General features: G+C 42.3%; 1 protein-coding gene across 33 annotated transcripts in view; it reads left to right on the top strand.

Annotated features, from left to right (window-relative positions):
* Positions 1-27,591, top strand: part of SULF1 (sulfatase 1) — a 175,407-nt gene extending 147,816 nt beyond the window's left edge. For 10 of the 33 annotated variants that reach the window (XM_072734572.1, XM_072734568.1, XM_072734570.1 and 7 more), the window contains 9 exons: positions 1,206-1,452; positions 3,077-3,173; positions 3,642-3,736; positions 4,300-4,365; positions 5,240-5,412; positions 9,543-9,685; positions 9,780-9,903; positions 11,706-11,739; positions 25,268-27,591. In XM_072734572.1, coding sequence (XP_072590673.1) covers positions 1,206-1,452; positions 3,077-3,173; positions 3,642-3,736; positions 4,300-4,365; positions 5,240-5,412; positions 9,543-9,685; positions 9,780-9,903; positions 11,706-11,739; positions 25,268-25,298 — 1,010 coding nt within the window. In that variant the 3' untranslated portion in view covers positions 25,299-27,591. Of the gene's footprint in view, positions 1-1,205; positions 1,453-3,076; positions 3,174-3,641; positions 3,737-4,299; positions 4,366-5,239; positions 5,413-9,542; positions 9,686-9,779; positions 9,904-11,705; positions 11,740-12,917; positions 12,984-25,267 lie in introns of all 33 variants that reach the window. The other 23 variants (XM_072734565.1, XM_072734559.1, XM_072734566.1 and 20 more) reach the window with 4 other exon arrangements.
* Positions 27,592-27,897: the final 306 nt, after the last annotated feature.

The raw sequence follows: 27,897 nt of genomic DNA, 5'->3' as shown, positions 1-27,897 counted from the left end.
GGGAGCATCAATTTTGATGAGATGGCCTGTGTGCTCCCCTTCTTCCTATTTCAGCAGCAGGCTGGAGAGAGAAGTTCCATGTGAGAATGCCCCCTCAGAGCCAAAGGGCATCTGAGAAGGAGCCAAGGTTTGCACATTAAAGCTCTTGTCTTAACACACTATGAGACTTGACAGAAAGCATGCTGGCCTCCCCCTGGCATTACATTCCATCTGCTACGTATTAAAAGTCAGTTGGCTGATAAAAGCATTTGCAAAATTTAATTTTTCTCTGTTTTTGGTACAAATAGAAGGTGCTGAGAGCATTTACCCTTTTGAAAAAAGCAGCCCAATGTTGTAGAAAGACTGTAGCCTTTAGAATCTGGTAGATTAGATTCCTGGTTCCCACAGCCATTGGCTACATAAACTTGGAAAATGTAGGTAGCCTTCAAAGCTTCAGTTTTCCCATTCTTAAAAATCATAACACCAGGGGCACCTGGGTGGCTCAGTGGTTGAGCATCTGCCTTCAGCTCAGGGCGTGATCCTGGGGACCTGAGATCTAGTCCCACGTCGGGCTCCCTGCATGGAGCCTGCTTCTCCCTCTGCCTGTGTCTCTACCTCTCTCTGTGTGTCTCTCATGAATAAATAAATAAATAAATAAATCTTAAAAAAATCTTTAAAGAAAAAAACAGAATCATAACACCAAATTTATGAGCCTGTTCTGACAATCTAATAAGTTTTTTAATGTAAGGATTTATCATAATAATACAGGTCTTCTAAGATTGTGGATTAGAGGTAAGTATGAGGTGAATAATAATACATAGCCAAAGCCCAGTCAGTGAGTCAGTATTATGATTAATATCATAATTGGGAGTATAGTTTTATCCAAACAAACGTTGAGAATGCAGTGTGGAAGTACACAGCCTGCTGTGAATAGAAAGGAACTTAGGGGTCCCCCAGATGTGCCCCCTCACTGGAGGGATGAAAGGCTGAGCCTCAGAGGAGCATGCCTCCCACCACACTGCCATGCAGCACCCAGGCCCAGACAGGAGCCCAGCCCTCCTGACCTGAATCCCAGTGGGCTGCCAGCACACCCCGATGCCCCTCACCAATGCCATATAAACTGCTTGCCCCTTCCCAGAATGCTCACTGAGCCAGGCGGTGCTTTTCATCCCTCCTAAACTACACCCAGATGTCCACATTAATAACGTGTCTCCCCTTATTTCCAGAGTACAAGCCCAGATTTGTCCACACTCGGCAAACACGTTCCTTGTCGGTCGAATTCGAAGGTGAAATATATGACATAAACCTGGAAGAAGAAGAATTGCAAGTGTTGCGACCAAGAAACATCGTCAAGCGCCATGATGAAGGCCACAGGGGGCCCGGAGGTCACCAGGCTCCCGGGGACGGGGACACGATGCTGGCCGACAGAGACAACGCCCTGGGCTTGCCCACCACCGTCAGAGTGACGCACAAGTAGGAAGGCTTTAGCTGTTCGCGGGGGCTGAGTTCAGAGTCATCACCCCCCGTCCCCATAACCACTATTTTGCTTCTTTATAAAAAGTGATAGCACTCGGCCCTACAGGGTCCGGAGGCTGGCCTGTGTAACACCTGGGGTTTAAGGAAGCCAAGGGGACGCGCTTTGGGTTCAGTTTCACATGAAGCTGGTCCCTGGGAGTTTAGCCAGAGTGGTTCTGTCACAACTTAGCAGGCACGCAGCTCTGCCTTTGAAGAGTTACCTTCGTGGGAGTCTAGGGAGCAGATGGAAACCATCACTGGCACTGGTAGAGGCTCAGAGCACTTGTGCACTCCCAGCCTCAGAAATGAAATACAGCCCAAGGCGGGACTGCAGGTCCTGGAGAGGCTTCCAGAGAGGTGGGATGTGTTGCAAATGGACATAAGATGCAGAAACATCTACTAAACTGGTCAGATCCCAGAAAGCATGGTGGGCCTCGGGAGTCACGGGGACGGGGAAGGAGGCAATCATCCCACAGCTGTAATGGATGACCCGGTTCTCCACTTCCTTCTGAAATCCAGTTGTTCTATTGATAGAGAAAAATTTTCTTTCTGAATTTATTAGCAAAGTCTTTTTCCCCCTCTCTCATTCTATCACTTTGCGGAGGGGGGCCTGCTATCATGAGCTCTGCCAAGATTTTTATCTTTGGGATCGGTCTTCAGGTGCCTATATCGTTGACTTTGATCAAGGTGTGGGGGGCGGGGGGCATTGGGGACACTCCCCCCACCCCCACAGTTGAAAAACCACATATACCTTTTGACTCCCCAGAAACTTTACTACTGGTGGCCCTACTGCTGACCAGAAGCCTTAGCGATAACATAAACAGTTGATTATATGTATCATATACTGCATTCTTACGATAAAGTAAGTTAGAGGAAAGAATGTTATTATGAAAATCATAAGGAAGACAACATATGTTTCTAGTACTGGACTGTGTTTATCAAAAAAACAACAAATCCGCGTATAAGCGAACCCGTGGAATTCCAGCCCGTATTGTTCCAAGGTCAACTGTAGTTATAGGCTAGGAGATTTAGACCGGGATTTGTTTCTCTTTCAGTATTTATTGACCCCTTATCCCAAATTTTCTCTGTCCCTGGGACTGTTTCTTTGCTGCAGACCTAATGAGATACTCCAGGCAGGCTCTTTGTAACAAAATGAATAGGATAAATAACCCCTTTCTGACTCTGCATTTCTTTAATCAACTTACTTCCATTATAACTGTGAAAACCTCAATTTTTCCTATGGTATTTGACGAGGCCTTCAAAACTGGGGCTGTCTGGTGGTGGCTGTTCTTGGGGATGTGAATACTCAATATTGTGAATACTCAACAGCAATATTGCTGTGAAAGGGGATCTTAGGAATGGTTCCTCTCTGATACCATCCCTTCCCCACACTGGTGGCCAGGAGACATTCCCATGTATCCTTGTCTGTGGCTCAGCTCCAACATGCTGCTTGCATCCAAATTAAGAGTTTAGAAGATAATTCTGTTCCTTTTGCTATCTCTAATGGATTTTTTTTTAAAATACTAGTAAATATTAGCATATAAACCTATCTCTAATGTTTTGGGTTGGTTTGTTTTTGCAGGTGCTTTATTCTTCCGAATGATACCATCCATTGTGAGAGAGAACTGTATCAATCAGCGAGAGCCTGGAAGGATCACAAGGCGTACATTGATAAAGAGGTTAGCCACAGCCATGTGATTGGAAGGGTGCATTCCGGATGCAAACTCGGCTCCCAGCCCCGTGGAGACTGGTGGGGTTCACTGCGTATACACATCATTGTTTTTTACAATCACAATTACATGAAACATAGCGTAGCAAGGTTTTATCTTTCCCCGGTGATGTAGTGATTGTCCTGCCTGAAAACAAAATAGGGTGTGAGAAAATAGCAGGGATTGGCTCGATGACTTGTTGAAATTTCCGTGAGGAAATGATCCAGTCGTAAGTGAGGCATCTGTTCATGTTTATCTACAGCACATCAGCAGGAACGTCGAGGTAGACATATTCCGTGTCCACTTTGTTTCCAAGTTAATTATGATCTCAGTGGAAGAGCTGGAATTATGGAATATAGAAAGCAAGGTGAAAAGAGAGGCACTCAGCATAGAAAATCCTGATCTTCAAATGTAATTGTTCACGCATGTGTCTTCCAGATTGAAGCTTTGCAAGACAAAATTAAGAATTTAAGAGAAGTGAGAGGACACCTAAAGAGGAGAAAGCCGGAGGAGTGTGCCTGTAGTAAACAGAGGTGAGTGGGTGGCCACGTCACCCCCTTGTTTCCAAACTCATGTTTCCACAAGCTCCGGTGACAAGCACTGGGCTTGTTTGTCTCTTCTACCAATAGAAAGCTTAGTACATTGAATTTATTATCATATACTGAAAAGAAATATGTCATAAACCTAAGCCGAAGGTTAAAAAGCCCCATTAAGCTAAGACAGTTACAGCAAAGTAACTACTTTCCTTCTGTTCTGCTTCCTGTTTGTAAAATGAATTGTCGGTTTGCCAGGGGTGGCTCGGTTGGTGAAGCATCTGCCTTTGGCTCACGTCATGATCTCAGAGTCCTGGGATCGAGCCCCAGGCCTGGCTCCCTGGGCAGCAGGGAGCCTGCTCCTCTCTCTGCTCCTCCCTCCTGCTCTGCTCTTCCTTGCTATCTCTCTGCCTCTCAAATAAATAAATAAAATCTTTTTAAAAATAAAATAAGATAAAATAAATAAAATAAAATAAAATAAAATAAAATAAAATAAAATAAAATAAACTGTCTGATTAAATGTGAGACTATGAAGACTCCCTTTTCAATCTTCTTGCCCGTAGCTATTATAATAAAGAGAAAGGTGTAAAAAAGCAAGAGAAGGTGAAGAGCCATCTCCACCCATTCAAGTAAGTGAGTCTGTTTTTCCACTTTCGCTGGGAGTGGAGGACTGTCCCCTGGGCACTTCTAAAAGGCAGCAGGGACCCCTGTGTTCCAAGTGGTGCTGCTTCCAAGCAAGGAGATCTAGCCAGGAAGGCACAGAGCTCCAGAAGTTGGCAACAAAGCCCTATCTTGCCAAGAGACGACGGGGATGCTTTTGGAATCCTTTAGGGGGAGCCACGAGATCTGCTCTAATTCTATATGTGTTCTCTGCCGATGTATGGGATGGCAACTGGATTTTATTCTATGCACCGCTTTCTGTGGACAGCGATTGGGAAAAGGGACCATGGTGATTAGGTTGGTGTGTCCATAGAATAGTCTGCAATCGTGCTGAATTCTGAAAGCTGGAAGAAATATACATATCTTTAAGATAATAGTTAAAATTTGCATGTGAAGGGGATTTAGTATTGAGCCTCAGCAAAAGTTGAGCCCTTTATGGAATAAAACAAAATAGTAACAAAAAGGAATTCTTTCCAAGTCATGTAATCCCACTAACCATTGGCTTTCTGGCTGATGAGTACTAAGTCCCAGGGAGTTAAGCCACATGTCCAAATGCTGTGGCTAGTGGGATCCATGGATTCACCTCGACATTTATTTCCACCGGTGTTTACATGTAAATAAGGAAGAAAACGTTGATCCTTCCAGGCTCGGTAAAATTCTAAGAGAGTTGTCACTTAATGAGTTTGTCTTCACTTTTGCCGATTATAGTTCGAGGCCCTCTGTGGAAAACAAGTCCTCTGTTACTGTGTATCTGCATATTTTGTGTGAGATTCATAGCAACAATAATATTTTTAATTGGGAAACTGCTTCCTGATAATTAACACACCCCTTCTGTTGGAATAGGGAAGCTGCTCAAGAAGTAGACAGCAAACTGCAGCTTTTCAAGGAGAACCGTAGGAGGAAGAAGGAGAGGAAGGAAAAGAAACGCCAGAGGAAGGGGGAGGAATGTAGCCTCCCTGGCCTCACCTGCTTCACACACGACAACAACCACTGGCAGACGGCCCCATTCTGGAACTGTACGTACTGTGTGTTTCTGGTTTGGGGTTTTGGGGGGGGGGGTTTAGAAATAGTTTTCCCAGTTTGGGGGCACCTAGTTGGCTTAGTTGGTTAAGCATTGACTGTTGGTTGCAGCTCAGGTCATGGTGAGATGGAGCCACGCATTGAGTTCCATGCTCAGTGCAAAGTCTACTGGAGATTCTCCCTCTCTCCCTCCTGTGTCTATCCCTCCATGACTCATGCTCTCCAAATAAACACATACATACATAAATACATCCATAAAATTATTTTATTTTATATATTTTTAAAGATTTTATTTATTTATTCATGAGAGACACAGAGAGAGAAAGAGAGAGGCAGGGACACAGGCAGAGGGAGAAGCAGGCTCCATGCAGGGAGCCCGATGTTGGACTCGATCCCGGGTCTCCAGGATCACACCCTGGGATGAAGGTGGCAGTAAACTGCTGAGCCACCCGGGCTGTCCCATAAAATCATTTAAAAAAAATTTTCCCAGTTTTATTGAGATACAATTAACACAGAACTGTATAACTTTAAAGTGTACGGCATAATGACCTGACTTCTGCGTATTGTGACATGATGACCACGGTAAGTTCAGTTAGCGCCTATCATCTCATCTGAGTTACTCCTTTTAGATGCCACTGTCCACCGCCATGCAGAGAGCCAGCAACTAACACCACAGTTACTAAGACTAGGGCTTCAGCAGTGTAAAACCAGGAACCTAGAATGATTTAAGAGGAGAGCATCATATTATTTTCTACACTGGCAACTAGAATGATTTTGCCAAAAATTAACTTTTTCTTTAAAGATTTGTTTTCATATTTTATTTGCAAATGCCAAGCTCACCCTGGATGTTTCTGCTGATGATGTTATTTCACACAGTAACCAGCTCTTGGCAGAGTTCCTACCCAGTAAGACTGGCTTTAGTTCTATCTATAACTAAATAAATGGACGAACAATTTTGCCTCAAATAGATTTTGTTTCTACTTCACTTCATGTAATTCTGTAAGTATAATAAAAGGAAGTGAAAACCCCTCTAATGCAGGGGCCATATCCTACTAATTCTCAGTCCCCTTTGGTACCTAGCATCATGCTCACAGAAGAATAAGGATTCTACATAATTGGTGGTTTTACGTGGAATTGCTGATGATATGTAATAATAATTATGTGGGGTTTTTTGTTTTGTTTTTTAAAGAGAGAAACAGAGCACACACAAACCAGGGAGGAGGGGCAGAGGGAGAGGGAGAGAGAGAACCTTAAGCAGGCTCCATGCCCAGCTCAGAGTCCAATGCGGGGCTCGATCTCACAACCCTGAGATCATGACCTGAGACAGAATCAAGAGTCAGATACTTAACCAGTGAGCCACCCAGGGGTCCCAACAATTATGCACTTTTAAAATTCATACTTATATGTGCTTTGGTGGCCTATGCACAGTATTCACTGAGGCCTTCTAGAAATAATGCCCTTAATTCTTGTGGCACAGCATCTGATTGAAGGCTTACCATCCCAGGGAGTAGCTAAAACCTCAGATCTTCTCATTGAGAAGAACCCAGGAGACCACCTGGGTCAGAGTCTCTCAAAGTAGAATTTAGAGACTGCAGGAACCCAAGACCATTCTCAGGAGGTTTCAGGCCTATATCCCAAAATCTTTGTTTTATCTTTCCATTTGGATGCTTTTTGATTTCAGTATCCAAGCTTGCATTTTCATTTCCAGCCACACTGAGGCCAAGTGAACTCTTAAACTCATAGCATTTAACTTTTAATCTCATTCCCTAAACTGGGGAGTGAAGATCTCTGAGGGTCACTCAGGTTACAGGCATCCATTCTCCACCAAGCTCTGGGGTGGGGTACAGGACACACAGCAGTTTGAAAAATAATTTCTGCAGGGTAAGGGATGAATAGATGGAGCAGTGTGGATCTTTAGGGCCATGAAACTACTTCGTATGATACTATACTGGTGATACATGTCATTATACATTTGTCAAAGCTCATAGAACACTAAGAGCGAACCACAATGTAGGCTATGGACATTGGGTGATGATGTGTCAATGTAGGTTCATTAACTGTCACAGATGTGCCACTGTCAAAGGGAATTTGGTAGTGTGGAAAGTTGGGCATCTGTGAGATGAGTGTAGTCCCTAGAAAGTCTCTGGGCCTTCTGCTAAGTTTTGCTGTAAACTGTTTTATGCTCTAAAAAGTCTATTAGGGACACCTGGGTGTCTCAGCGGTTGAGCATCTGCCTTCGGCTCAGGGTGTGATCCTGGGGTCCTGGGATCGAGTCCCACATCAGGCTCCCTGCATGGAGCCTTGTTCTCCCTCTGCCTGTGTCCCTGCCTCTCCCTCTGTGTCTCTCATGAGTAAATAAATAAAATCTTTAAAAAAATAAATAAATAAAAAGTCTATTAAAGTAAAATTTAAAGAAAATCATTTCTCATTCATTGTTTAAAATATCTCTTAGCTTAAGGGGACAGATTTAGTGTGTTTAATATTGGATAGGGAGGTAAGTAGCATATAGTGGTTAAGACTATAGCCTTTAGGGATCCCTGGGTGGCACAGCGGTTTGGCGCCTGCCTTTGGCCCAGGGCGCGATCCTGGAGACCCGGGATCAAATCCCACGTCGGGCTCCCGGTGCATGGAGCCTGCTTATGTCTCTGCCTCTCTCTCTCTCTCTCTCTCTCTCTGTGACTATCATAAAAATTTTTTAAAAATTAAAAATAAATTTAAAAAATAAAATTCAGATTATTAAAAAAAAAAAAAAGACTATAGCCTTTAGCCAGATCTCTAATGCTGCCACTTGTCAGCTGTTGTGACTTTAGATAAATTATTTAACCTCTCTGTGCTCCGTTTTTCCCATCTGTAAAATGGAAAGAATAATAATCTGTCTCATAAAGTTCTTTTAAGGAGTCAATGCATGCAAAGCACATAATGGACAGTGAATGCTCATTAATTAAGTGTACCTATCCCAATTATTTAAAAAATATTTGCTAGATAGCACATTTTTTTAAAGATTTTATTTATTTATTTGAGAGAGAGGGAGAGAGAGCATGAGTTGGGTGGGAGGGCAGAGGGAGAAGCCAACTCCCCTGAGATCATGACCTGAGCCAAAGGCAGATGCTTAAACAACTGACTGCCTCTCTAGATAGCACACTTTTAAAATTCAATTATTATTGCAGGAAAGGTCAGCAAATCTGGAAACTGCCTTTCTATAAAAGCAGACTAAGTAAGAAAAAAAAAAAAAGAAGAAGACTAAGTAATTTGTTTTGTTTTGTTTTGTTTTGACATATGTTTTATTTACTTTCCACCAGTTAACCAGTGAACCTCTCATGGTACAAAACGTGTTAATGGTCATAGCTCATCTCACGTTAAGACATTGTTGGGGTGCCTGGGTGACACAGTCAGTTAAGTGTCTGACTCTTGGTTTCAGCTCAAGTCATGATCTCAGGGTCGTGATCTCAGGGTTGTGAGATCAAGCCCTGAGTCAGAGTCCGTGCTCAGCCGGGATTCTGCTGGAGAATCTCTCCCTCTCCCTCTGGCCCTCCCCACTGCGCTTGTGCGCTCTCTCTCTCTCTCTCTCTCTCTCAAATAAATAAATAAATCTTTAAAAAAAATATATTGTCTACAATGATCACAAAGAATCCCGTTTCTGTGCACCATTTTGTGACGTGTCGCTGTGATATAGAGAACAAAGCAAGGGCACCAGGTCCATCTCTGTATTATAAAACTATTTTTTTCTTTTTTAAGAAAAGATAAAAATAACCAGAAATACAAGCTCTGATCCTTTCCTTCCCCTTCATTCTCCACTCACTCACTCTATTTCAGTGACTACGGCCTGACGGAGGGAAGCAAATTCATGTGCCTAAAACTTCACCTTGGCCTTCCATCTGTATTCACGATCATAAATTGCCATTATTTTTCCCATTTGCCACCTGGTCCCACAGCAAATTATTTAGAAAGGAGGGAAATATAATTTTTTAAAACATCTAACCACATAGTAGTTACAAGAAAGAAAATGTGCCCCTTAAAGTAAAAAAGATCAGGAAATGGTTAGCCGGCCTACATTTTTTTGTTTTTTCAGGCTAGCCAGCCTACATTTTGTTTTTCTTTTTCTTTTTCTTTTTTTTTCTACCAACAGTGGGCTCTTTCTGTGCTTGCACGAGTTCTAACAACAATACCTACTGGTGTTTGCGGACAGTTAATGAGACGCATAATTTTCTTTTCTGTGAGTTCGCCACTGGCTTTTTGGAGTATTTTGATATGAATACAGATCCTTATCAGGTAAGTCCATATGTTTTCGTTTTATGAAGGTTGTTGAAAATGAAACAGCCAGAACATGAGCATAACTCTATCGTCCTGGCCTCCTCATCCACAGCTCACAAACGCAGTGCACACGGTGGAACGGGGCATTTTGAATCAGCTGCACGTTCAACTCATGGAGCTCAGAAGCTGTCAGGGGTACAAGCAGTGCAACCCAAGACCTAAGGGCCTTGAAGTTGGTAAGGGGGAAAAAGGGTTTTTTTTTTCCTGTATTTCCTGGGAAATTCTTTGTGTTGTCGAGTTTTCCACCTTTGAAACGTCTGTATGCGTAGAAACACAAGAGTTTGGGATTCATCCAGGGGAGACTTTCCAGGCAATCCCAAATATAACGTGTTCTCTAAGCTTACCTCTGGGAGCATTAATGAAAAATGTAACGCACCAAAAGATCTGGCGAGAATTTTATTCCAGTTTCTCCCACACGTCTGTTCTACTAGTAAACTCTCCTGGTAGAAGCACTCACTGGCAGGTAGGATGAAAGCATTGGGGACTTATTGGTTATTGCTGTCAATAGACAGAACATATACTCTAGGTAAACCAGGATATCCTAATTTTTTAAGTGGATTTGGATGGAAACACACAATGCCCTGTTTCTGCTTATCACTGTTGGGAGCTGCCCCAGTGGGATACCTACCCGTGACACAGTGAATTAGATTTCTTTTACCAGGATTTCCCCTCTGAAGTTAGAGATACTAGAGTAATTCACTGTCTTGGGGCCTAAGAGCGTTAGAGGGCCCATACGGAATCAGCCAGATGTTCCCTCCCAGGGCCACAGTGTTAAACTCACTTATCTCCCCTCTGGTTCATAAGGCTGCAGTTCTTTTCAGCCTGTCCAGCCCTTCCCTAGTTGATGAGAACACTGATTTTCTCATAATTCCTGTAGAAATGTAAATTCCTGCAGTCCACAGAAGGAAGGAGAGAGAGCTGGTGCTGGCCAGGGCTTGCCAGCAGCGCAACATGTCAACCCCAAAAGGGTGAACCGTGGGGCTCCCTGGCAGTGGGGAGCACTTTGCAGAGACCCGTTGTATGCAGCTGGGTTTTCCCAGAGCCCCTAACAGCAGGTGTCTCTGGGTCCCTGGCTCATGTGACTGGGGGCGGGGGACACCCATCCCCAAAGGATCAACGTCTGCCACCTGTCATTTGCACCATGGTAGGGCACCAAGGCTTTCAAGCTGTGAAGGTCCCATAAGAAAGTCTAGAGGGGTCACCTCACAGCTATCTTCTCCGTTAACATCGTCATCAGATGAGTTGCCAGCCAGAAAAGTCCAGTCCTGACTTGCAAAATGGGTCTTTTGGTCACGACTGCACTTGGCTCAAGCCTTTTCAGATATCCTGCTTACTTGTTCTAGCTTTTCCTCAAATCTTCGCCCTCCACACACCAAAAAGAAAGAAAAAAATGTAAAAGCCCAATAAGGCTTAGAAATTAAACCGATTATTAGAGGCCCTAGCAAAATTACACCCTGACATTTCTCCCCCAAAGGACCACGCTCTCTTAATGGGTGATGATGTGACTGCCCCGGGAAGGCTGACAGTCTCTTGATGGGATGACACACCAGGGGGAGCCCGGGATTGCTGTTCGGCCGAAAGTAGTCCTCTCCACCTTCTAGATCGTTCCGAAGCGAGAGGATTATTGGCCTTTCCCCCCCGCCCCCCAAGTGTTTTGTCTAAAAATAACCATAATTTTACTGAGCCTGACTGGAAGTACTTCTCTCACTACTTTTACATGGGCTCTCCTCCTTTCCCACTGCACTCCCTTTTCATGTGAACTCCTCTACATTGTATCTCAGACCTTTTTATTTTTTAGCTTTCCATGCTCATTTTGAAGCTGCCTACTAGAAAAGCTCTATGGGACTTTAGCCCTGTCTGTACTTAACACAATCTGTTTCTTTCTAGGATTTAGATGTTGTGCATGGAGAACTGCATAGTGAATGGTTTTGTGAGTTCTAAAGCTAACATACATTACTCTTGTATTTTCCTATATCAGGAAATAAAGATGGAGGAAGCTATGACCTACACAGGTATTCACACTTTTTTATTCTCCCCCGCAGCTTCTTTCCCAATAATTGCATGATCCAGCCATTTCAACTAATTTCCGTTTCTCACCGTGTTGCGCAGAGCGTGGTGCGGGGTGCATGCATGTGCTAACAGCATTCGCCACCATGTCGTGTCATTGGTCACAGATCTGTCACTTCGCTTTTAATCAGCTGTCACGGCAGGATGTCTCTCAGAGCGTTTACTCCATGTGTGTTTGCTCATTAGATGATGCTTTTAAGCATGGGATGATGTGAAAGGGGGAAAAAACCCAGAATGACCTTCAGAGGCCCTGGGGAGAGGTCGGGAGGATGATTTCCCTTGTGGCGCTTGCACGCTGACGTGTGGAGAGGCTTCCTGGAACCTGGTTAAGAGGTTCTTGTGAACCATGATGTCAAGGACCCAAAAGGAGCAATGGGAATTTTAAGAGCATTCTGCAGCTGAAGGTGGGGGAAAGGGGAGGAGCTTCTCTGTCAAGAGGCCTTACTTAACCTGGGTGGTGAAAAGCAGCGGTGATATGATTCAGAAGGCTCCGCAGGGTGGTGGGGAGTGAGGAGGAGGCACCGGGGTCCCGGACAGAGAGGTCTGTGCGTTAGCACCGAGACCATACGCCTGACACACCCAAACCGCATAAACAGGCCTCAGCCCAGCCACCTTGTTCCCTCCGACCCCCCCCTGCCCCTCTCATCTCATCGTGTTCTGGAGCGGGGGACCCACACACCTGTCATCGTCAGCCCTTGATAATTTTCCATTCTGAGCATAGACCTTGGGTGGATTTGTCAGAAATGTGTCATGTGGGGCAGGAGGGGACTGCCCTTACCACCTCTACTGTGGGGAAACTGAGGCTCCGTGTGTCGACAGGCATCCTCATTCATGATGAATCCATCAAAGGAGCATGGACTTGCTTGGTGCCATGCCGGGGCACCCTGTTTGCCCCACTGCCCCCCCTCCAGCCTCCTGATTGGTCTCAGATTCCTCCTTTTCCAACCAGGAGCCAAACAACAGGAGAGGGAGGGAGAGGGGGATGTAAACAACTAACAAAACAAAGAAAGCCGGACTGTGGAGGATACTTAATAACCACGTGTGTATCTCTTCTTTTTCTCTCCTCTCCTGTCTCCTCTCCTTTCCTGGCTGCGCCCCCACCCCGACCCCACATCACCCCCAGCACACGTAGGACAGAGCAGAAGAACCCTCTCTTAAGCTGGTCTCACCCGGGATATGGGCTGACGAGGTAATATCCCACACACCAGCACTCTGCCTGCCTCCCAGGGGCCACACTGAGACATTTCCAAAGTGTGACATTTTAAGTGGACCTAACACTAAATATTGACTCTATGGCTATTTTATGATGCACTCAGCGAAGGGATGTTCAGGGGAGCTGAGCTCTCTTTTACTCCATGTCATGAACGAGGTAAAAGGATATTAAGAGGCTATTTAAGAGACAGGGCCTGGTCAGAGCTAGTCAGAGAGCCATTCTCCGTGAAGTCCTGCCCAAACGAGGACACGTTGGAGATGAGGGATGTGTAACTGCCCTCCTGGTCATAATTCAGTGGGAGGCATCTGGGACTCCTCTCTCCCTGTGCCACTGCCACTCAATCCATCATTTGGCAGGTCGTTTGTCACAGCCTTGGTAAACTCGTTGATGGGGTCACCTGTCTGAGAACGTGACTGTGCAAGGTGACAGGGGGTTACCTTTCCCCTCCACCTCCCTTATCAAAGGACAGATGTAAGGATACCCTAACTCACAATGACTGGCATTTTCGGATCCCACTATTTCATAAGGCGGGGGGCAAGCTGTCTTTCAGTGGCTATCCACGTTGTAGGCCAGAAGTCACGAAATAGGGTGACTCAGGGAGCATCTGCTTGTCACACCTGGGGACTCTCTGGACGCCCAAATACAGTGTTTGACGTGGCCTCACCTGCTCATTGTGTCCTATTGGACTGAAAGGAAACAGATGCCAGGCAAGCCACGGTCTGTGTGAACTGCTGAGAAAACCGTCTCCAGATGGTGTCTGAGGGATACGGCCCTCCAGCGACGGCACCACTGACAGGGTTCAGAAGCCTTGATTCTTCAATTTTGATTTCCTTTTTTTTTTTTCTAGAAAACTAATTAAATGCATTTTTAATCATAAAACTTCACTATAAAAGACCTTGAGAAAAATGGTTGACAACCAAGCCTGAAGAAATTGAAATGTGAGCCTGAAGAAATTGAAATTTGAAAATTCAACAGAATGCTTCAGAAAACATCTTTCTTTTTTTTTTTAAGATTTTGTTTATTTATTCATGAGGGACACACAGAGAGAGAGAGAGAGGCAGAGACACAGGCAGAGGGAGAAGCAGGCTCCATGCACCGGGAGCCCGATGTGGGACTCGATCCCAGGACCCCAGGATCAGGCCCTGGGCCAGAGCCAACCAGGTGCCCCCGAGAAACATCTTTCTTGCACAAAATTGACTGCGTGATAGTTTTGACTGCCTTCCATTTTGTGGGTTTGGAGAAATTAATCTTTAGATTTGCTTAAACAGCCTTTGGAAAGCAAGCCCGTTCCCTGTTCAACATCGTTGTTTATTTTATTTATTTATGGCCGTGGTGTGTGCCTGCAACCGGCCCCCGGGCGGCTCTGCTTACTCACTCCGGTCATTTTCCAGCCAGGACAGGCACCGAGGACGGGCACTACGCAGAAAGTGGCCTCTGTGACTCAGGAGATCATTTCTGGCTCGAGTTGAAAGCAATCATTTCTGTGTCGCAAAATAGAATAGGATCAGCAGGGTGAGAGGGTGTTTATTTTTTCCCACTGCTTAGGAAAGCTAAGGCGCTGCCCTTTGATGTCCAGGAAATGCTCCTGGCGGGCACGGGGTGGGGTGGCCGGTCAGTTCCTGGCGGCCTCACACGGCCAGGGCTGCTGCCCTGCCCACGGTGCCCCCCTGGGAGGCCAGGAGGCCCATGGTGCTTCAGCCGCAGCAGCCACACTTTGGCACACATTGCTTTCGCAGGTTTTTTTAAAAGATTTTACTTATTTATTCATGAGAGACACACAGAGAGAGGGAGAGACACAGGCAAAGGGAGAAGCAGGCTCCCTATGGGAAGCCTGATGTAGGACTCGATCCCAGGACCCCGGGGTCACGACCTGAGCCAAAGGCAGATGCTCAACCACTGAGCCACCCAGGTGCCCCACTTTTGTGTGTTTTGATTCATCTACCCTGGAGCCACAGCTCATGCTTTGCAGGTGGACATAAGTGAGCTAGCTGTGTGTTAGGGCCTGATCAGTACTGAGGAGCTAGTCTGCCTTGGGTTCAAGTCCTGCCTCCCTAGTAAGAAGCTGAGAACAGAGCCTGGCACATATCAAGCACCAGTAACGATGAGTATTATTAGTCAGATGTACATGGGATGCAAAACGTTAACATGAAAAAAACAAAAAACAAAACAAAACAAAAAAACGTTAACATGAAGGAAACAGTATGTGAAAGGGAACAGTGACATTATAATTCCCAGGAATGTTCCTGAATTTTATAAGAAGCACTAAAAGAGCTATTCATCAGCACCAGCATCTCCTTCATCACTCTTTGGTAATTCAGAGTCCAGTCTTCTTTCCGAACTGCTTGAAGTTCTGGAAGGACAAAACCCAACCTCCACTGCCCTGCTCTGTGTTATTTTAATGAAGCTTCACCTGGTTCTCTTCTCTCTGTCACATCTCAGGACTCCATTTTATTTTTCTCTCTGTATTTCTTTCCAGTTCTATTGAAAAATAAATTGACATGCATCATAGTACAAGCCCATTTGTCTTTTAAGTTGCCTTGCTAGCTCTGTTGGACTTTTCTGTTTAAGATGCTTGATCAAGAGTTGGGTCAAGGTCAGGGTTTGGGGCTAGAGGGACCAGCCTCCTCAGGTAATGGAGGATTGAGGGTCAGAGTTGTCAAGGCATGGGTCAGAGGCAGGGCCACTGTGTGGGACACGCAGGCACTGAAACCAGCCCACGCTCTGCTAGACACACCATGCCAACTGGTGGGGCAAGTTTCTCTTCACACAACAGTGGCCACTCTGGTCAGGCTCCGGGGCCGGGATGAGTCAGGATTCATCTAAGCTCCCAAAGAAAGTTCAAAATTTTGTCTTACTTTTCCAATAGTGCTTCTACTCCCAATGCCTTATTTGTTGTACTGTAGAGGAAGAAACACAAGTGTCGCAGGACTCTCAGACCCTTCCCTCCAAACTGAGGAGTGAAATCTACCTCTAATTGGCTTCAAAATTGAGAGGACAATGAGAGGGGAAAAATTAATCTTCTTTCATCCATTCAATAAATAAAGAAGGAAAGAATCTATATGGCCACGTCTATGCAAGCCACTGCCTTCTAAGTGAACAGAGTCAAGTATTCCCATTACCATACAGAAAACAAAGTGCTCTGACAGGAGAGGACATGATGCTCTAAGAGCTGTGTGGGGCCCCAAACCCGACCCCGAGGAATCCAGAGAAGCTTCCCAGGGCAGTGGCATTTAACGCTGCATGCGGAAGGCAACGCTGGCATGATCTGGAACATTGATCTAGAGTACTGAAGGAAGAAAGCCATTCTGTGAACGATGTTTGATAGCAAAGTTGAATAGTGAGAGGTTTATCAAAGAAAGCTAGAATTTTGAAGGACATTTACCTTCACATTAATGGATTAAAAAATCAGAGACTCCTGGGTGGCTCAGTGGTTGAGCATCTGCCTTCAGTTCAGGTCGTGATCCCAGGGTCCTGGAATCCAGTTCCGCATCGGGCTCCCCGCAGGGAGCCTGCTTCTCCCTCTGCCTATCTGTCTGCCTCTCTGTGTGTCTCTCATGAATAAATAAATAAAATCTTTTTAAAAATGGGTTTAAAAATCAGCGGGTTTTTTTAAACTAAATAAGTGTTAAGAAAGAGAAAATTATGTGCATTTGTCTCAATAAGCAGGTTTGTGCCTTTAATCAGCCATTGACTTTACAAAGTTATTCATCTATAGATAAATGACATAACTTCATTTATTTATAGTTCTATACTGCCTTCTTAGTTGAACGTTCATAGTCTTGTATTTGCAAAATAAATAGGTATTCTTGCAACTCATCAATAAAATTAGTGCACGGGAAATCTTCTACGCGTAACAATTAAAAAGGTGATTACAATTGATTGGCTTTTAGTTATTTTGCAGGATGCCGAATTCAGAGTCTCTGAAATCTCAAAACCTAAAGCAAATTCCATTTCAATCTAAAACGTGTTGGGTTTCAAGCAGCATGAATGCCATCCACAAGGCACACTGATTTGGTCCCAAATATTGAAAGCCGTGTGCCTTCATAAAAGCATTCAGGGAGAGCACAGAAAAACAGAGAAGGGCTTCGGAGAATGGAATGGATGTAAGAGCAGATACTCTGTTCAGGTTCTTTCAATTTTGAAAATCAAATAAATGCCTTCAGAACTGAAACCTGGGAAGGGAAGTAGCCACATCAATGAAATCAACCTTCCGGTTAGCAATGATCAACAAAATTACAAATGCTTATGAATTTCTAAATGACCTATTACTTGCTCCTTGAAATGACTGACACTTAGCCAGATGAAAGTGAAAGTTCGCTTCTGAGCACTTGTCCCCAGAATCATCTATAGGTGGGTGCTGTAATGGAGGGGCTCCCACCCTGCTGAGGAAACCCAAGGATGGGAAGAGGAGGGTCACAAAAGGCTTTGTGAAGCGAATGATGCTCACATTTAATTGTGAAGGCTGAGAGCTGACTCAGATGATGAGGCAGGGGAGCACATTCCAGACATAAATGTTGGTGCTGAGGAGGGAGAGAGCCTGGTGCTTTCAGGAAACTGCATTGATGGTGGGGCTTCGCAGAGGCCATGGAACAGAGCAAACTGAAGAAGTCAGTAGGAATCAGGCATTCTCTCTACAAACCATTCTTTCTGCTTCTAGGGACACCAGTAGTTCTTGCTGATTAGAACACTGCTCCAGAAGAGATACAGTTGCACACCTACATGATCTCTGCTACCTGTGCATAGAGTGGGACATACTTAACTGGTTATGTTGGGGTTTTTGGTTTGTTTGTTTTTTAAGATTTATCTATTTCTTCATGAGAGACCCAGAGAAAGAGAGGCAGAGACATAGGCAGAGGGAGAAGCAGGCTCCATGCAGGGAGCCCAATGCGGGACTTGATCCTGGGACTCCATGATCATGCCCTGGGCTGGAGGCAAACGCTCAACTGCTGAGCCACCCAGGCATCCCACTGGTTATGTTTTTAAATATTTATTTATTTATTTATTTATTTATTTATTTATTTATTTATTTATTTACTTGAGAAAGCAGGGGAGAGGCAGAGGGAGAGAGAGAATCTCAAGCAGACTCCCTGCTGAGCACAGAGCTCATCACAGGGCTTGATCTCATGACCCTGAGATCATGACCTGATCTGAAATCAAGAGTCACCCAGGCACCCCTCAGAATATCTTATAAAGAGCTCCATGACATCTGTTTGGTGGTCTCACTTTTGATTACTTGGTTAAGGTGTTTGCTAGGTTAATCCACCATAGAATTACTATTTTTCTTTTTTTAATCAGTAATTCATCCACTAGCTTTTGAGGAATTCATAATTCTTGCCTTAATCATTTTGATGACTGAAAAGTGATAATTTTTACAGCTTCATTATTCTTGCTACATTTGTTAAGTGGTACTCTACTATAGAGAAAAAGCTTTTCTCTTTCTCATATGTATGTACGTATGTATAGCAATAAAGGATTCATAGATCCTTATTTTATCCCATGGATATCCTTTTGCTACCATTATTTATTCTGATGAATAAAATGTCCCAGTTTTGGCCAATGATGTCCCTTCAGGTGGCTTCTGTATCCTTTTGGTGTGTCCTCATCATCTTTAGAGCATTCCATTGCTTTCAGACCTAACTATGTTCCAGGTTCATCTTGTGTTTTCACTCCCCCACATCTGGAATCAGCTGTTTCTCCAAAGAACCCCAGTTCCTTTTAAGTGGGGAGTGGCATGTGGACAGATTTAAAATACACACACTCGGATATTGGACAGCCGTTCCTATTACTGCAGATATGGAGCTACGTGTGGACGTAGCTATCTAGATATATTGAAAACTGCATGTTTGCCCTGATACCTCTAATTCCTTTTTTTTTTTTAAAGATTTTATTTATTTATTCATGAGAATACACAGAGAAGAGAGAGAGAGAGGCAGAGACACAGGCAGAGGGAGAAGCAGGCTCCATGCAGGAAGCCTGACATGGGACTTGATCCCGGGTCTCCAGGATCAGGCCCCGGGCTGCAGGCAGCGCTAAACCGCTGAGCCACCGGGACTGCCCTGATACCTCTAATTCTAATTCAACAGCTCCGGGTTCCTTCTAGTCTTCCAACTTTCCATATGATACCTTCCTTTTCCAGCAGTAAGTAGTCTAGTTCCTGTTACCCTCAATGGCCTAACTCACCTGTTAAATGCTACAGCGCACAGCAATTTCAGAATTGCTAGATCATCCAGCTGTAAACACAAACGTGCTAACTCAAGTTCAGTGTATTTTTCAGGTCTTTCTGTCTTTAGAAGGAGAAAAAAAGAGCACCGTGTTTGAAGTTACTCGGGCTAGTTCCGTGCTCCCTCCTCCTTTATTTATGGTTATGTTACTCATTTGAAACAGCCAAATTTGTTTATTTCTGCTCATATCCCAGTTTGGGTTCTATTTTTTTCTCATCACTAGTAGTTTAATTTTGTTTTTCAGTGTGTAATACTTTAAGGTAGTTCCAAAAGTCGAAACTGCCAACAGGACATGAATGTTAGTCCTTCCCCGCATCTCTTCCCACACATGCACCGTAGGTAACAAGTCTCATCAGTTTTCTGCTTTACTTTCCCATGTTTCTTGTCTCAGTTGTAAGCAGGTGGTGATATTTGACTTCTCTTGTTTTTTTCACACCAACAGTAGTACACTATACACACACACACACACACATATACATATACACTATACACACACACACATATATACACACATACAGTATTGCACTTGGTTTCTTTTTCACTTAAAATATTATTTCACTTTAAAATATATCCTCTCCACCAGTTCACAGAGATCTTCCCATTCTCTTTTCTACTGTGTGGTTGTACCATAACGTATTCAGGCACTCTCGTGTATAAGCATTTCAGGCGTTCTCATATTTTGCAATTACAAATTATACTGGAGGGGATCGATCCCTGGGTGGCTCAGCGGTTTAGTGCCTGCCTTCAGCCCACGGTGTGATCCTGGAGACCCAGGATGGAGTCCCACGTCGGGCTCCCTGCATGGAGCCTGCTTCTCCTTCTGCCTGTGTCTCTGCCTCTCTCTGTGTCTCTCATGAATAAATAAATAAAAATCTTAAAAAAGAAAACAAATTATACTGGAGTTAAGAGCCTTGTGCAAATATATTTTAGGTTCTTGAGGCTATCTTCAGAGTAAGTTTCTCGTGGGATTACTGGGTCAAAGGCAAATGCCTATATGAATGTATTAAACTACTGCCAAATTTCCCTCCATATGGTTTGTACCATTTTGCATTCCCATCATCAGTGTATGAGTGTTTGCTCTCCACAGCTGTCAAGCTTTTAAATTTTTTTCCAGTTAAATGAGAAAGAAAGGATATCTCAGTAGAATTGGAATTTGTATTGCTTTTATTATGAGTTGACATGTTTTTGAAAGTTTCAAGGCCATTTTACTTACTCTTGTAGATTATCTGGTTATGTCATATATGCCCACTTCTTTATATGGTTTTTGAAAGAATTATCAGGAAGAACTTACATCTTTATGATGCTAAGTCTTCTATCCAGGAACAAAAGATATTTTGCCACCTGGTTAAGTAAATTCTAGGTCTTTCAGAAACTTTCTAAACTATCTTCTTCTAGGTTTTCCACATTTCTAGTTTATTCATAGTCTCTTATCTTCTCTGTTACTGTGTGAACAGGGTTTTTCCTCCATAATTAAATCCTCTTTGTGATTCTCTTTTGTGTATATGTGGGCTATTGATTTCTGTATATTAATTTTATATTCTGCTACCTTAAAAAATATTTTTATTTTTGAGTTAATTTTGTCATTGATTCTTCTGGATTTTTCAGGTGTACTTGTCTTACATTTGTGAATAGAGATAGCTTTGCTTCTTTTCCAATTCGTTGGCTCTAATTGATCCCTTTTGTCAAATTGAATGAACTAATACTTCTAGTACAATATTCCCTCATCCCTGATCCATTCAGTGAGAGGGCGGGCCTTAGGACTAAGTTGTATACATCTTTATCATGTTAAAGAACTAGCCATTGATGTGTGTGTGTGTTTTTTTATTACTAATGAATGTTGAATTTGTCAAAAATCTTTTTCAGCATCTATGGAGATGCTCAAATAATTTTTCTCTTTAGATCTTCCCATATGGTATATTATATTAATGGATTTGCTAAGAAGGAGCCAAGCTTTCATTCCTAGAATAAACTCCACTAGGTCATTATGTGTTATTTTCTTAATATAATATTGACTTCTCGGCTCGCCTGGGTGGCTCTGCCTTTGGCTCACATCATGATCCCAGGGTCCTGGAGCCTGCTTCTCCCCCTCCCTCTGCCCCCAGCTCATTCATGCATGCTTTCTCTCAAATAAATAAAATTTTAAAAAATAATAATATTGAATTCTCTTCAATATTTTATTTTGGGTTTTCGTTTTTATATTAATAAATAATGCCAGTCTTGTCCTTTTCTGTTTGTCCTAGCGTTGCCTTTTTAGGTCTTGTGTTAGTTTTCTATTGCTGCTGTAACAAATCACTGTCTTAAACAATACACATTTATTCTTTTATTTTTAGTGGTCAGAAGTCCAAAATGGGTGTTAATGGGGCTAAACCCATGGAGGGAGCAGGTCTGTGTTCCTTCCAGGAGCTCTAGAAAAGAAACCCTTTCCTTGTCTTTTCCCACTTCTGGAGGCTGCCTACACTCCTGCCTACACCCACTGCCCTCTCCCCCCATCTTCAGAGCTGGCAGGGTGGGGGGGGTCTTCAGATCTCCAGGTGTCTGCCTGTGTGCACATGCGCACACACGCACGCGTGTGAGACCTCCACTTCTGGGCGTGTATCTTCTCATTCCCCGGCCTCCTTTTCCCTAATTAGGACCTTTGTGATTACATTGTCCCCATCTGGACACTTCAGAATCACCATCCCTTACCAATGTAATTAAATCACATCTGCAAACTGATCAAAGGTAACATAGCCACAATTTCTGGGATTAGGATATGGACCTCTTTCTCTCTGCCACAGCTAGTTATATTTGCTTCATAAAAAGAGTTTGGAGATTTTCTTTGGTTTTCTATGCTTTGCTCCTCCTTGAAGCCTCCTGTGAAACCTTAGGGACCTGATGCATCTTCATAGAATAGTTTCTTAATAACTTAACTTTCTTTGGAAACTGCTTTATCTAAGTTTTCTATTTCTATTGGGTCAATTTCAATAAACTATTTTCTGGGCAATTACCTGTTTCATCTAGGTTTTCTAATCTATTGCTTTGAGGTCTACAAAGTGGTCTCTCATGTTTTAAATTTCATATGTTTCAATGATTATTTCTCCCTTGTCATTTTTTATTTCATGTATGTGAACTTTCTCCCCTTTCTCTCAAGTACCTGAACTACTGATTGTTTTGATACTTTTTTAAAGAACCAGGATTTTTATTTATTAATTAGATATGTCATTCTTCCATTCTCTACCTCATTAATTTTTGCTTTCACCTTTATGATTTCCTTCCTGGTGCTTTCTTTTGATTCACATTGTTCTCTCTGCAGCTTTTTTTTTGAGGTTTGGGTTTAATTCATTTATTTTTCATGATAAAAGTGTGTAAGGTGAAGAATGCTTAAAATGATATGTAAGTATCATGCTTTATGCATCATAGGTTCTAATACATAGCATTTTCTTTTTTTTTTTACATAGCATTTTCATTATCATTTTTTAAAATTCTGCACTTTTATATTTGTATTTTACTTTTCATCCAGATGATGTTTGTCAGCTTCTAGGTGAAAGGGCTTTCTTGTTGTTACTAATTTCTTGTTTCATTGTGTCAGGGTATTTGTAATATTTCTATTCTATGCAACTTATTAATTCTTTTTTTGTGACCTAACACAGAATCAAATAACGTGAATTTCTAGGTCTGTTTGAGAAGGTGAGAAGGAGTATACTCTTGGACACACTTAAATGAGATCTGATTGATTATGTATTTAGGTCTTCTGGATTATTATTTAATTTTAGTCCACTTGGCCTGTCTTAGATTGAGTATCACTTATTATATTTCCATGTACTTCACTTTGCATCTTTAACAGGTAGTTTCTTCTTTATAAAGGTAGTTGCCTTCCTCCCAGCCTTTGGAACTTTGTAGGATTTGTATTTTTGTCCTCTTGGTTGGCTTTGAACATAAACGTTTTTAATGCCTCTAGTCCCTGTTTCTTATTTAATCTTTTATTATCTCATTGGTCAGTTTTTAATGGTGTTCTTTGATTCCCAGCTCTTACTTCAACTCTACTCTCAATGAGCTTCTTCTCTTTCAGCTTTTCTATCTTTCCTCCCATTTCTAGTTACATTATTTTCACTTTGTCATATAAAATGTATATATTATCTTTCGACCCATCTCCTACCTTCATTGTACTCCTAAATCTGATAAGTACATTAAATGTTCACATTCAATCCTTTTGCTGAAGTTTCTCCAATGATTTCTTGGTTGAATGAAGACTATTCAAGAGAGTCAATATGTATAGTATTCCCTGCATTCTTACATTTAGTTTTAGAACTGTTCTTCTGTAGCCTTGATACTTGAAGATTTGGATGGTTGTGAGATCGTTGATTCAGACTTTAATTTTTTTTTCAGACTTTAATTTCTGATTTAAGATGGTTTTCACATCCTGGGGTGCATGATTGAAAACATTTAATTTACTTGGCAATTTTGTATTGTGATTTCCTTCACTTTATGGTTTATTTTGGTAGGACATATGGCATTTTCATAAGATAATAGATTTTGTTATTCTTATTTTCTATTTTCTTTTATAACAATTGTGTATAGATTGAGGCTACCTTTATTAATTTCATGGATTTCAAGTATTTATGAGATTGAGATTTCTAATTTAATATGATCCTTTCTAGTGGATGTAACCAAATATACTTTCTTTTTTACTATTTTATTTTATTATTATTTGGGGGTGAGAGGGAGGTTGTGTGTCTTCCAAATTTTTCTTTTTCCTTTACAGGATATGAAATCCCTCCCCCCTCCTTCTGCTGTCCTCTACCTTTCTCACCCAGTTTCCAAAGGATGTTTCTTCTTGCTCTGTGTCCTTTTCTCCCTGAAGCAGTGCCTTTTAGACTACCACCTCGATTCATGCCCACTTCTGAGTCTCTTCCTGTTACAGTCTTTTCTACTTCAGGTTGACGTTCTTTCCAGCGATGGCTTCAACTCAGTTCTTGGCTGCCACTTCATATCCTTCTTCTCTTGTCTATACCATTTTTCCAGGGCTCGTACCCAAAGTGCGACGTTACGGCTCTGTTGAGATTTGGTATTAACTTTTTCTTTCTTTCTTTTTCATTTTTTTACTTACAGGTGGTTTGAAGATTACATGATTTTTTATCTTCTAGTTTACCGAGAGTGTGGGTGTTGTGTAGTTTTACTTATTCTTCCTGCTGATCTGTGTTGCTTTGTGGGTAGTTCATCACATTAATCCAGACTGCCTCTTTCTAAGTGGCACTTGGACACAGCAAGGGGAAAGATGCTGTTTTCCGCAGGACTATAGTCACCGTGGTGATGTAGAAAGATCTGAGAGAGAGAAAGCTGGTATGTTCTTTGTACACTGTGAAAACCATTCAAAGACTGACTTACCTAGAGCATAGAACTTTCAAGGCCACAACAAAATCAAAGAAACGGATGCAAGCATTAGATCTGAAGAGTGTAATTGCATTCACATTTGTTTTTATGCTGAGTGCCAAGGAGCATAAAAATGTCTTGCATTAAATGTCTTACATAAAATGTCTGAAATTAACTTTAATGTTACGTTAAAACACTTTCTTTTTTTTTTTTACTCTTTATTGTTTCTTTTTATTTTTTTTTCTCAAAACACTTTCAAATTTATCATTCACCCGGCGACCCTGTAGGTAGTAAAGTTCTATCGCACGACTATTCCTACATTTTGTCCCACAGGTGAGGGACAAAGACTCAGATTGCCTCACTCACATGATGTCCTGGCTGGAAAGTTGACTTGAGTAGAGCAGGGGGTAAAACATAAACCTCCTGACTGATGATGCCATGCATTTCCAGTACCAGCTGTGCCTCATCCTAGAGGTTTGTGCTTGTATGAGCCTCTTTCCAATTTTTTGTTACTGTTCGATCACTTCTGTAACCTAAGTCCACTCCCTGATAATAAATTACTAGGGGAAAATGCTTTTTAGTGTTGTATTTCAAGTTGATCTGTGCTGTTAAAAACAATGTAAGTTGCTTGTCTGATAAGTAGGAAGTACTTTCTCCACTAATGATCCACCTTCATCTCTCTTTCCACAGAGGACAGTTATGGGATGGATGGGAAGGTTAATCTGCCCAGCCACACCACAGATGTCAACTGGCAAGGTCTAGAGGATTTATACAGTGTGAATGCAAGTGTCTATGAGTACAGACAAAACTATACACTTAGTCTGGTTGACTGGACTAATTACTTGAAGGATGTAGATAGAGTATTTGCACTGCTGAACAGCCGCCATGAGCAAAATAAAACAAATAAGACTAAAAATGCTCAAAGTGATGGGTTCCTGGCTGGATCTGCTGAGCTCTCTGTGCCAGCAGAGACGGCCTCCGCTGAGTCAGATGAAGACCCGAGTCGTCTGGTTGGGGAAGCGCCTCATTTGACCTTGCCAGCTGACCTTCGAACCCTGCATTTGAACCAACCAACATTCAGTCCAGAGACGAAACTTGAATGGAATAACGACATTCCAGAAGTTAGTCGTTTGAATTCTGAACACTGGAGAAATCATAAAACTGAAAAATGGCTGGAGCACGAAGAGAGAAATCATCTTGAAACCGATTTCAGTGGCAATGGCCTCACAGAGCTGGTGCTCAAGCCCAGGCCCCGGCTGCAGCCCAGTAGCAGGCAGCAGAAAGAACTTCCCCAGCGTGGTGGTCCAGGAGAAGATGTTTTTGAAGATCAGCTGCACCTTCCTGTGCATTCTGACGTTGATTCTGTTCATCAGACGATCAATACGGTGGCCGTGGAGCAGCCTCCCAACTCCAGCAGCGAGAAAAGGATGTTGAACAAGGTGAAGAACCACAAGATGGGGAGCTTACAGAGTCTGGAAGGCAGTGCCTCCTTTCCACTCTCCTCTGACTAGCTGAAATTGTTACCTTACCCTAAACATAGTATTTTTTTAACTTTTTATTAGTAAACTAATACAGGCAATCACAACAGCCCACACTCCAAGCTACCGTAGGTACACAGGTGCAGAAGTTAGCATGCGCGTGAGCAGTAGGCACACAGGGACTCGGGGTTGTTAATTAACTATTTGTCAAGAATAGAAAGGAAAGTTGATCTGTGTGTGCTTGTTTGGGGGAGACTAAAACAGTATTATCTTTCGAAAGTTATAGGGATATGCCTATACAAATACTATCCAGTCAAGATGGCTAGGATTGTACTAAGTTTCTAAAACTTGACGTCCTCCATGAGTCTTTCGACACACTTTCCACTGCCTGCATAATGTGGTTTTGATTCCTTTTTTAACCACTGGGATTTTCAGTGCCATCATGTCCAATTTTTGCATTTTGAGATCAGAATGCCATGTCTATTTGGTTAGTCTTTTTTTTTCTCTTCCCATAGGCTTTTCATAGTCTCGCTGCTTGCTCTCAGTGTGACCACAGAAAGTAGACCCCAAGAATGGCACACAGTATGGATCACATATTGTTCAGCATATGCTTTTGCCAGAAAATATTGCATGCGTTTTCCTCGACTTGCTAAAATTGATTAGCAGAAAGGCATGGCTAACGATGTTGGCAGTAAAAATAAATAAATCAACAAAACAAAGATTGCCTGCTCTCTCTGTGCCTAGCCTCAGTGTTCATCGTATGCTTCAGATTGCTAAATTTTATTATTTTATTAGCAGGATAAAAGGACTGAAGACTTTTTTTTTTCATCTTTGTTTTCTTGACCTGGCTAATAAGGTCAAGTGCTGAGAAAATATGCTTAGTTTTGAATTTATATAAGAAATCTTTTTCAATTAAACAAACTCATGAATGTTTCATATTTTAAACACACCATATGTGTTATATGATTATTTTTAAGGCCTTCACCACGTTCTGGGTTTTTTTTTAAAAGGCATAATTCAAGACTGCTTTTGAAATTCTGTATTCTTGAAAATATTCTTGTTATGTATTAGATTTTTAAATACCAGCAAAAGGATTACCTCATGGAGAGTTATCAGTACCCTAGCCAACTTCCCAAGAAGGTTTTTTTTAGCTTAACCGTGATTTTCTTTTTATTTTTAGATCATTCAAATGCATAGGTAAATTATGTTTTCTTTAAGTGTTTAAGGTAAACTCTTTTTAAAGAAAGTTTAATGTTATAGGTGAATCTTTGATAACTTTAAGTCTTTATCATAGACTCTGTACATATGTTAAAATTAACTAGCTCTTTATCAGATGTGTGTGTCACCAGCTGAATGACAGAAGAAACATATTTATGGTCATGAATGATGTGCTTTGTAAAAAGGTTTCAAGTTATTAGGAAGCATACTGTGTTTTTTAATCTTGTGTAATATTCTGTGATACTTTTATAGAACAATTCTGGCTTCGGGAAAGTCTAGAAGCAATTATTTCTTGAAATAAAAGGTGTTTAAACTTTACCTGTTTCAGAGAAATGAGCTTACCAAGTTTTTGTGCTATACACCCATTCTTTGCAAGTAAAATTGGGCCCTGATCTCAATTGACATGAAGGAATATTAGCCACATTTGGAAAATCACCCCAAAGTCAGTGTGTTACAGAACACGCTCAGATTAATGATTTCATTGTGGATTTGCCTCCTTGCTTCAGGTAGGATGTGGCAAAGGCAGCACAAGAGTGGCTTCCCTGCTATGTCACCTGGGCAGTTGCACAGAGCCAGTGCTTGGTTTAATTCTCTACTGTAGCCATCCTGACATCTTTAATGACT

Source organism: Vulpes vulpes, chromosome 13 (genome assembly GCF_048418805.1).
Source record: "Vulpes vulpes isolate BD-2025 chromosome 13, VulVul3, whole genome shotgun sequence".
NCBI classification, from domain to species: Eukaryota; Metazoa; Chordata; class Mammalia; order Carnivora; family Canidae; genus Vulpes; species Vulpes vulpes.
This window is presented reverse-complemented; position numbering and strand designations above follow the sequence as displayed.